Source organism: Podarcis erhardii (assembly GCF_964252035.2).
Source record: "Podarcis erhardii genome assembly, chromosome: 1".
Taxonomy (NCBI): domain Eukaryota; kingdom Metazoa; phylum Chordata; class Lepidosauria; order Squamata; family Lacertidae; genus Podarcis; species Podarcis erhardii.
This window is the reverse complement of record NC_138497.1, coordinates 58632499-58642754: the sequence shown is the minus strand read 5'-3', so window position 1 is coordinate 58642754 and position 10256 is coordinate 58632499. Positions and strand designations below refer to the sequence as shown.

Here is a 10256-nt window from a genome sequence, read left to right as displayed (position 1 = left end):
TTTGTAGTAAAATATGTAAACATTTCCAGTAGAATTCCACCAGCCCAACAGAAGTGAGCCATTCTCAGTGAACCATTAACAGACACTCTTGGTTAAACATTCTATGGAAAAATGGTTGAGAATGACTGAATCATTGATGTCTGAATAACTGAACTGCATGATGGATTTATTTTTTGAGAGCAGTTGCCTAAAACAATGCTCTTCTAACTGAACTCCAACTGCAAATCTATTGCAAATCTCCATGTGATCTCCAGATGAAGGGTGGAATAGAAATTTAATTAATAGACAATTTATTACGGTCAGACCAGCTTGTATAACACAATAATGACAGCATTCATAAAGATAAAATATACAATTGGAGCAGTTTGCAGCAGTAGCTCCTGAATTAAAATTGAGATATATACCTGTACATATACGCGTACAACTGAGATTTGGGCTACCATAAAAATTGACCCTGAGGCGCCCCAAGGGCGACATCAGCTTTCCCCTAGTAAACTATTTTATTCTAGAGGATGATTTGTGCCTACAAATCTGGGCGTAGAATCTGGCTACCAGCCAAGCTGTTAGTAATAGTTTATACATGAGCATTATTGTACTATTAACCATAAGGAGTTGCTTTAGGCATATTTTAAAGGGGGGCATGGATCTAAAACTATTTGTGCAAGCAAGTATACTTATCTGTAAGCAAAGGGCTACTCATATTCCAGAGACAGGTGGCTGCAACTCCTGTGCTACATCATTGTGATGGGTTCCACAATCTTATGTTGTTGTTTTTCCAGGAGGAAGGAATTGCCAGCTGCAATAGATCCACCCACCATGGAGGAGTTGAATAACTTTGCATGTATAATTGGGAGCTTCAATTTAAACCATAGTATTTTATATTGAAAATTATTAGGTACCTTGTTAAGTATACTGAAGTCCAGAGTCATGTTTCTGCCCTAATTACGGTATTGCGTGCTTTTACAACACCTTAGCCTTCAACATGGGAGTTCCATTTCTGTTATGTTTTATAGCACATCTCTTTGCCTTCGTTTTGATTTAAAGCCTATCCAAATAGGTTAATAAACAAGCTGCAGCAGTTTCCTAAAGGTAGCCTATTTCGTCTCAGGCAGCAACATGTTATCCACATCACCTTGAAAATGACCTTCATTTCCATCTACCCACTTGTGCAAAATTTGTGATGGGTCCCTACTTTTAAACATGACAGCTCTGGTGAACCAGTTTCCTATAGCAGCTTTGGCATAGATGGGAGCAGGGGACTATTGGGCAATGTTCAAGTAACCTTCATGTTATCCAGTGACACTAATAAATGGCCAGTGACATCCCCATCATTGCTCTGAACTCATAGTTGGAAAGCATTTCAACTAATTTAGCAATCCTTATCAAGGCACACCACTTATTGAGTGAGGGTGCCATTGTGGTTTTAGAAATATTTTAAACACGTGAAAGGTTGTGCATAAACAAGTATAAAAGCAACAAAACATCACCAACCAAGCTGCTGTTTGCATAGCGAATTATAAAACATCCCATCATGCTTGTTGGGTAAGTTAAACATGTGCTGCAGAATTGAGATTCCAGGGATTGTTGGCAGGCAAATTAAATAGAACACACAGAAAAATTGGCACTAGACAGTGAGTGTCTATTATCTGTGAGCTGCAGATCTAGATAAAACATTGTCTGAAATGCTGCCCCATTTAATCCTAGAGTACAATAATACACTCGGACCCATGATGGGATGTCACAAGACGCTGCTCAGGGTCACTGGACTACAAGGTTACTGCAAGCATTGGCATGAGGAAACTTATGATGAAGTGGAGATTAGGACTGTCCAAATAACGCCTTCTGAACTCTTACCCACCATGTGAAATATGCCTCACTAGAAATACTTCCTTATAGCCATGTTGGGAAGAAAGAATAGGAACCGTAAGTGTATTTGACAGTAGCCAGCAAATATATGCTTTCTACGGGTGCAACTGGTTGCAAGTTGTGGTATGGAAACAGAGTCCCATGATGAAAGGGTATGCAGTTCAAATGTCAAGTAGACACTTTTATTATTGAGATAAAAGTCTTACAGATAGGAAAAGATGAAAAATAAGTTGGCAGTTTCATTAGATTCAAAAACTCTGCTATGAAAAGTTTAAGTGCACAAAAGTGATACAAGTTTACAAGTAGAATGAAGCACCACAAAGAAAAACCCACAATGCAGTGACTACAATGTAGTAAACAAGTTTTGCTATTCTACTTTCCATTTTCCCTGATTTGTTCGGTGTCTGTTCTCAATGTGTGGTGCTCTCTCTTACAAGGCTATTTGTCAATAGGTATGAAATGACTTCTTTTTGTTCAAAGTATTTCCTACTCCAGATCAGAAGCAGAGCATCTGGATTGCGATCAGCACAGAAGTTAAGCCAAGGACCATCTTACTACCTGCTGTAATTGGGCTGCCATTACACAAATCTTTTTGGCAGCAATGAAATCTGAAGTTTCCAGTCTTGAATTCTTTCTCAATAAAGTCAATTTCGCAGTTGGAGTATTTCCAGCACGTAGAGATATTTCTTCCAGTACCTTAAAAAAACAACAACACAAACACAAGATTTTATGGAAAGTAGTTTGCTTTCCTGCTGAGCAAGAAAATTGGGGGAGGGGGAGAAGAGTTTAAGAATGTCTATTTAAGTCTTCCATACCTTCCTTACACTTATTTAAAAAAATATTGCCTATCTGTTCAAAACACGCAATGTGGCTTTTAAAATACTGTCATAAAAATATAGAGACAGCATCTAAAAAGAAAAAAAATAAACCATGTGTTTGCCCCCAAATCGTATTTGAGATATTTTACTTTACAAGAGCTATTTGAAGAAGCAGCCAGCTTCCTATTCCAGTAACAAAGGCAATAGTATCAAGCCAAAGTAACCATCCAACACCCATTTGCTTCTCTGCACAGGGGCAAAGGAGAAAATTAAGGGGAAATGAAAATGTGTACAATAATTTCACATTGAATCCAAGACCTACTTTACTTCTTTAAGTACAAAAGATGTAGTTTGTATAATTTATCACTCAACATTTGTTTTTAATATGCATTTATTATGAAAACATTTTAAATTCACTTTCATGTTCCAAAAAAATCTATCACCATATCAAGAACAGTGTCTCAGGGAGAGAGCTCTACTTTTTGTGGTACAATGCAAGAAAGATAAACTAATTTTCTTACAAGTATTAGGTTACATCCATTCTCATGGATTGCCCAACTTTAAAATGCTCAGGGACCCCTACCACCTTCCCTTAATGTTTCATCTAATTAAATCAGCCCAGAGACTTCCACATCATCAAATGTACCCAAAAAAGTACAATGCTAGGTGTACAACCAGCAGTTAATGAAGAATGTTAATGAGGATGGGGAGAGAAGAGTCAGAAGCAGGACAATTAAATTTGCCTAATGCCATATTTAAACCAATGCAATCTCCTCAACAACCTATCCCTAAAATAATTTGAAGAAAAGGCCTCACTTCAGTGAGTTGGGAGGAAAAAATGCATAAAATACAAGTGCTGACCATAATGAAGTAAAGAAAATAGTTCTTTTAAAATTGTACTTAATCACAAGTTACACATGAATCAGATAAGGCAGCATACTTACCCAAGTTTACCAATATGCAAGAATCAGTATCACCCGAGCATGTGACGTTCGTTTTACATGGACCTATACCATCCAGACACTGATAACATTTTAAGGCAGCTCCTAAATGAAAGAGGGGAGGAGAATAGAAGATGGTCTTATTGCAGGCTTCCATCATGAAACTAGATTCCTGGTAACAAGCTTGAACTACAATATTGATGTAGAAATAATTAAAAGATAAGTTAAAAGTGTTTAAGCGTACCACAAAGGCATATCAGATGTCACAGCTCATCAGAGCACATACTGCTTTAGTAAAGATCATGCCACCTTACCTGGTTGCTCTGTAAAACTCCCCACCACCACCTAGTTCACTTTAACAGTAACAATAGAATTCATCCTTAAGTTGCACTCTGAATGATCTCTTTTGTCCTTCCAACAGGGGAAGCTACAATCCTCCAGAGATTAAGGTAAAGGTAAAGGGACCCCTGACCATTAGGTCCAGTTGTGACCGACTGGGGGGGGGGTGCAGCGCTCATCTATCTCACTTTATTGGCTGAGGGAGCAGGCGTACAGCTTCCGGGTCATGTGGCCAGCATGACTAAGCCACTTCTGGTGAACCAGAGCAATGCACGGAAACACCGTTTACCTTCCCGCCGCAGCGGTACCTATTTATCTACTTGCACTTTGACGTGCTTTCCAACTGCTAGGTTGGCAGGAGCTGGGACAGAGCAATGGGCGTCCGGGGGATTTGAACCGCCGACCTTCTGATCAGCAAGCCCTAGGCTCTGTGGTTTAACCCACAGTGCCACCCGCATCCCTCTCCAGAGATTACTGGACTTCAAAACCCATCAGTCCTGTCAGCATAGGCAAGATATATATGAGATGTGGAGTCCAACTACCTCTGGAGGAACATCCCTGCCTGTATCATTGTATTCTAATGTTGTTTTGAACAACTTTATGTAATTTTATTGTGTGTCATCACAGGTTTCCCATGGAAAGGAAAAAAGGAGTTATAAATTTAAACCAAATAAATAAAAATAGTTTGTGGCATTAATGCAAGGCTTTTCTCATCGAGGGAACCAAGTATAATCTAGTATGTATGCAAAAGAGCCATATGAAGAAGTCCGTTCTAGAGTTCCCGATTCAATTCTAGAAGATCTGACTACAATACAGCTGGAGTCAGCACAAACCAGTTTCAATAGCAATACCGCAAGTATAATATCACAAGTATAGATTAAGCTATGAGCCATAAGCCATAAGATGCAGTGGCTGGCATCTCTGAAGAACTACCTACCTACAAAGGAAGAACCTACCACATCCCAGTAGGTTTGCCTCCAGGAGTCAAAATTAAGCAAGTCCTCCTTGGCCTACTAGAATCATAGCCCACCAGAAACCGCCCCCCATATCTATTACTCTTTAGGGGAAATACCAGCAACAACTGTTCAAGTCCACATTTCTCTCCCAGCCCCTGAACCCCTTTTCGTGAAGCCCACCTCCTCTGTTCAGTGCCTTGCTCTAAGTTCACACTATTTTTAATAGCGCACTTGCATACTTACCAAAGTGGCTGAACAAAGTCAGAACAAATGTGGCGATCAAAACGGTGGTAACAAGAGTCTTCATCTTCCAGTTATTATTTTTCCAGCCTTAGCCTATAAAGCAAAAACACAGTTTGGTTGGTGCTGGATGTTCTGAAGCAACAATTCAATGTAGCACTACGGCAACTGTTGTCAGCAGAATCTTTTCAACTTGCCAGATGGAACAATCCCCAACCCCCTCATCCTTGAGCTGTCCTGGAATCCTCCGAACCCCCACCAGAGCCAATTTTAGAGCATTTTGTGGGGGGAAGAGAGGCAAGCCCAGTTGTGTTAGTGGAAAACCTTGTGTAGACTTCCACTACAGCAACCAACCAACCTGCACAATACCACAAAAGCAAATGTCACCATCCTTTGTTAACATGCCTCACAATGAGCAAAATGGAGGCATGTGCTTTTTTTGTGGGGCGCAACACCCATTTCTGTTTGCTTAACAGAGGTCTTACACAAGAGTGAAATTTACTTGCATCTCTTAAATTGTGGGCAAATCCTCCCAATTTCTACGCCAAACTCTCATTGCCACCCCTTAATGAGACCCCTTTACCCACTGATGCACAACCACTCCAATCCCTCTTTGGTGCCAATAACTTTATTTGCAGCCACAATTCTATTTCTTTTGGCAAATTGTAGTTTAATCAAGCTGTTCTGGAGCAAGAAAAAAGTAACAGCACTAATGACAAGGCCAAAACAGCAGTCTTGCGCAAATCTGGTAACACTGAAAATGTGTGGTGCAAAAAAAAATATGAGGACTGGCATGTCACCCATTTTCTATATGCACTGTCCTATGTTACCATAGGGGCAGAATGTAAGGAGACCAATTGTAGTTCAAGCCAGAGTCAGAGACAGGTGGAGACAACTAAGTCTTGGCTTGCCCCACCCTCATCAGGTTACAACGCCAACACTGAGGAGGTGGAAATGGATAGCCAGTGCCACCCTCTGGGCTGGTTCTAAATAAGGAGGCAGGTGGGCGTTGACTGAAGTTGGGGTAGTGCCCCATTTGCCCTCATAGACCAACCTCCTCTGACCAAAGAGAAATCTAATAGCGCATCATATATGGATGAATGTTCTGGCAAGGAAATTACAAAGTGGCTGTTATCCAATCTGGTCTGTGACCGTTTAATAAAATTTGAAATTTGAAGTGGCTGTTATGTACAAAATTATAATCTTATGTACTGTAATCAAGTACAACTTATTTAACCATTGCTAAATACTATATTGGACCACCTAAACTCCACCAGTTAAACACCCCACCTAAACACCACTAGTAAAAGCATATTGCATAAGCCTAGTTGTCCTAACTACTTGGCCTTCTGGCTTGAGAAGAACGTATCTACCAATGGAATCCCAGGAATGGAAACAAGCTCCTTAGTTCTTGGATTCACAGCCAATATATAGGATCTAGGAAATTCAAAACTGAGGATTAGCCCAGCTAAAAATCAAAGAAAAATGTTTATTTACTAGCAGCAAGAATGGAATCTGAAAGCAATGTTTTTCTTCTGCAGACAAAATATACCACAGCACAAAAGACATCAGGAAAAACTTTGTGTGGAAACAATGAAACTAAGATTGAATCCAGAGGATAAAAATAAGACTGTTCCCAAACATCCCAAAAACTGTTTCCAGTTTGATGACTTGTTGCTTTAATTCTCTCTTTTACACTCAACTAAAATTCATTCTGTAGCAGTGACAAGACGAGAAAACTGCAAAAACAGTTTCTGTTATTTATGGGCTTGATGTGGTATCAAACCTTATCACCCAGCACTGATAGCTGCATGCAGTAACAAAGCTCTTTTCTTTTTAAAACTGGTGAACCCTCTTATCTGGACTGCGGTCTTGTCAATATTTCTGCTTCTAACAAAACATTTCTGCCTGCTTGACACCTCAGTCATCAGTCAAAGCTTCTTGGCCAAAGTTTCCTTCCTCCAGTTTTGCTTTCACAGAGCCTATAGACTGGACCAGAATTGAACTCAGCAATGCAGCTCATTGCTTTTTTTGGTTGCCATTTCCCCACACAACAGTTCACTTTGAAGTACAGTAATAACAAAACAGGATGAATTCCTCTCCAACGGAAGAGGTGTTCCGACATGTTAGTGTGTGGGCTGCAGTGTGTAGGTGTGTTGCGCGAATGCTCAGAGCGCTCCTCCCAGGGCTGGAAAGAGTTTAACCTCTGGTGTGCTAGCACCTCTGGTGTATCTGAAGAAGTGTGCATGCACACGAAAGCTCATACCAAGAACTGACTTAGTTGGTCTTTAAGGTGCTACTGGAAGGAATTTGTTTTGTTTTAGCAAAACTTAATTACTGTTTTGCGAAATGATGCATGTCACCAACATGGAAAGTCTGTAAAGCTCTGCTCTAGAGGCCCAGATGGAAAATCAGCCATGAGCCACATGAATACATATTCCTCAGTAGGCAGCAAACTTTCCACAAGCAAGTAGGGTTGGGTCACACCAGGTTGGGTCTGCAGCACCTTCGTGTAACGTTTTGCCTTGTGAAATGTAGGATGCTATTTTACACCTCCCCTCTTTCCTCTTGTTAAGTTTCATTTGACAATACCTTTAAATACCGTTTTCTTTACAATAACGTTTCTCCGCCTGATGAGAATAAATGGCAGGAGCTGCGCACATTACAGGTTCCTACCTCAGACCATCGCTAAGTAGACAAGCCACCGCCTCTAGAGACCGAGACAGACTTCCATTATTTCCCCCCAACTCCCAGTGCAACCGATCCGGATCATACAGAAATGTAGTGAATCCAGTTCCCCACCATGGGCGTATCCAGGATATTTTTTGGGGGGCGGGGGCAGCCAGCTTTTGTTGGGGCAAGACAGAGCCTCAGTTAAGGACTTTTATTGATTTGATTATTTATTGATATTTAAGGCTACACCTGTGGCCCTGCCCATGCGCCGGAATGAGCAACGAGCTTGGAAGGGCCTTATATACGACAAGCCTGTGCATTTATTATATAAATAACGATAATGATCTCCAGCATGACGGAAACCTCTCCCCCAGCAGCAGTAGGTGCGCATTTCCCTTCGCTTCGTGCAGCGGGAAGGTGGGAATCGGCGCTGCGTCCTCCAATCCCCGCGCTCGAAACCGGGCATTGCTGCGCCTGCCTCGGCTTCTCCGCGAGACCGGCCTACGAAGAGAGCGACTACTGTATTTCGGTCCCGCTGCCGCTCCCGAATGCCTTCCACGGGATTTCCCCATAATGACCCGCCCACCTCCCGGATCCGCCCAGGGATCCGACCCCATTCGCGCCGCTCGCATCTTGCAACGCGATGCGCCAAGGGAGAGAGTGAAGGCGCTGGAAAGACTGGAGGAGAAGCCGCGGGCGGGGGGGGGGGTCGCTGATGATCAAGAAAGCCCTGGCGGAAGAAAAGGCCCCTTGCACTCACCCCTCCTCGACTGCTCCGTGCTTCCACCTACACACGCCTCTCAGCTGCTCCGCTCGGCCTTGGGAAATTGTTTTTTATAGAGCAAAAGCCAGCCTCGGTTTATCCTCATTGGCCGAGGGCGGGATTCCTGATTGGCTTAAGGGCTAGCGGAGAGGGTGACGTCATGGGTTAACTAGCGGGAACGGCTCCGTCGCCAGTAATTCCAAAATTGCCTTTGATAGGTATTTGCAGCTCCCCTCTGTTCTATTAAAAAAATGGGCGGGGGCTGCAGTTTGTTACAGGTGCTGGAAATTGTAGCTCGGCGAGAGGTAAATGATAGTTCCCAGGATACCTGGGGGAAGTTATGTGCTTTAAATGCACGGTACACAGCACTTCTCTGTCACTGGTGTGAGAGAGGTAAATAAACGCTACTCATGGGCATAGCGGGGAGGGGGAGCAACAGCCCCCCTCCTAAATCAAGTCAATCAATAGAAATATTTAACTAAATGTAGAAAGCGTAGAAAGAATTTGAGAGATTTTTTTTCTGAGCACTTGGGGTCAAAAGAAAGTAATTCAACTGTTCTTGAGACTTTTCATTCCGAATCTGCCAGAGGATGGTGTCAGGTGGGTGTCCTGCGCCACCCCCCCCGCAAACATAATTCCTGGCTACGCCCAGGACGGAACTCTGATAGATCCTCGATCAAATATCACCTGCTAATTATTGCTCAGCTGCAGCGCCTGGAAATAGAAAACGGGATGTTCTCTATGCAATCCAGCAGATTCTCCGCCGCTTCCTCCCTCCCCCGAGTAGGGTTTCAGTTTCAAGATCCGTATCTGAGTCTGCTGAAGGACGCTCTGCGTCTGTATTTTATGTTGAAGCACAGCTGGAAACCCGCCTACTGAAAACCAGATATCCAAAGGAGAAAAAGGCTGCCAGAGGAAAGAGTCACCGGCCAGAGGTTTCACGGTCGTTATTTAAACAGGTGCCAGGTGGGAAAAACTAAAATGTGCGCATTGCTGCTCCACAAAGTCAGTTCTGAGCAGCCCTGACTTGTAGCGGCGGCCCCTTTTAGATGGGGTGTGTGAGAAGTTCAAGGCTGGCCACGTGGCCATAAAAGAAGACACACCTTCCAACATTTTGCGGGATGGAATAAATAGCCTGGCAAATTCTTGTGAAGGTTCAGTGGGCTGGGCTTGATCTGCACAATAAATGTGCTGTTATAGGAGATTATGAAATGGAGGGAGAACCTTCAGACATTTTAAAATATGCAGACCGCATGTTTTATTGTACATATTAATGGGGTATTATTATTTAACTGTTCTGATGAATTGTTTATATTAATAATGTGTGCATTTTACAGGGGCTGAGTTGTGGAGCATAGCTGTCAACTTTTCCCTTTTCTTGTGAGGAATCCTATTCAGAATAAGGGAATTTCCCTTAAAAAGGAAAAAGTTGACAGCTATGTTGTGGAGTTTATTGCTGGGATAATATTGTGTCTAATATGACACTGACATTTAGTAGGCATTCATTAAATATCATTGTTCCTGGCTCAGTTTGGGGTCCATTTCAGCTGGTCCTCATCACCTGAGGTTACTGTGAGAGGGAGTTATTTCACTTACCTGGGCATAAATCCTGTTGCACTTGGTGAAACTTGGTTCTGAGAAGACATGTATAGGTTTGCTC

At 42.4% G+C, this 10256-nt stretch overlaps 1 protein-coding gene across 1 annotated transcript; it reads right to left on the bottom strand.

Annotated features, from left to right (window-relative positions):
- Positions 1 to 2021: 2021 nt before the first annotated feature.
- Positions 2022 to 8664, bottom strand: LOC309327380 (CD59 glycoprotein-like). The gene is made up of 4 exons (XM_081836618.1): positions 8594 to 8664; positions 5164 to 5256; positions 3629 to 3730; positions 2022 to 2562 (listed from the first exon to the last, which is right to left on the bottom strand). The coding sequence occupies exons 2-4, from the start codon at positions 5225 to 5227 to the stop codon at positions 2363 to 2365; spliced, it is 366 nt and encodes a 121-aa protein (XP_081692744.1). The 5' UTR covers positions 5228 to 5256; positions 8594 to 8664; the 3' UTR covers positions 2022 to 2362.
- Between the last annotated feature and the right edge of the window lie 1592 nt (positions 8665 to 10256).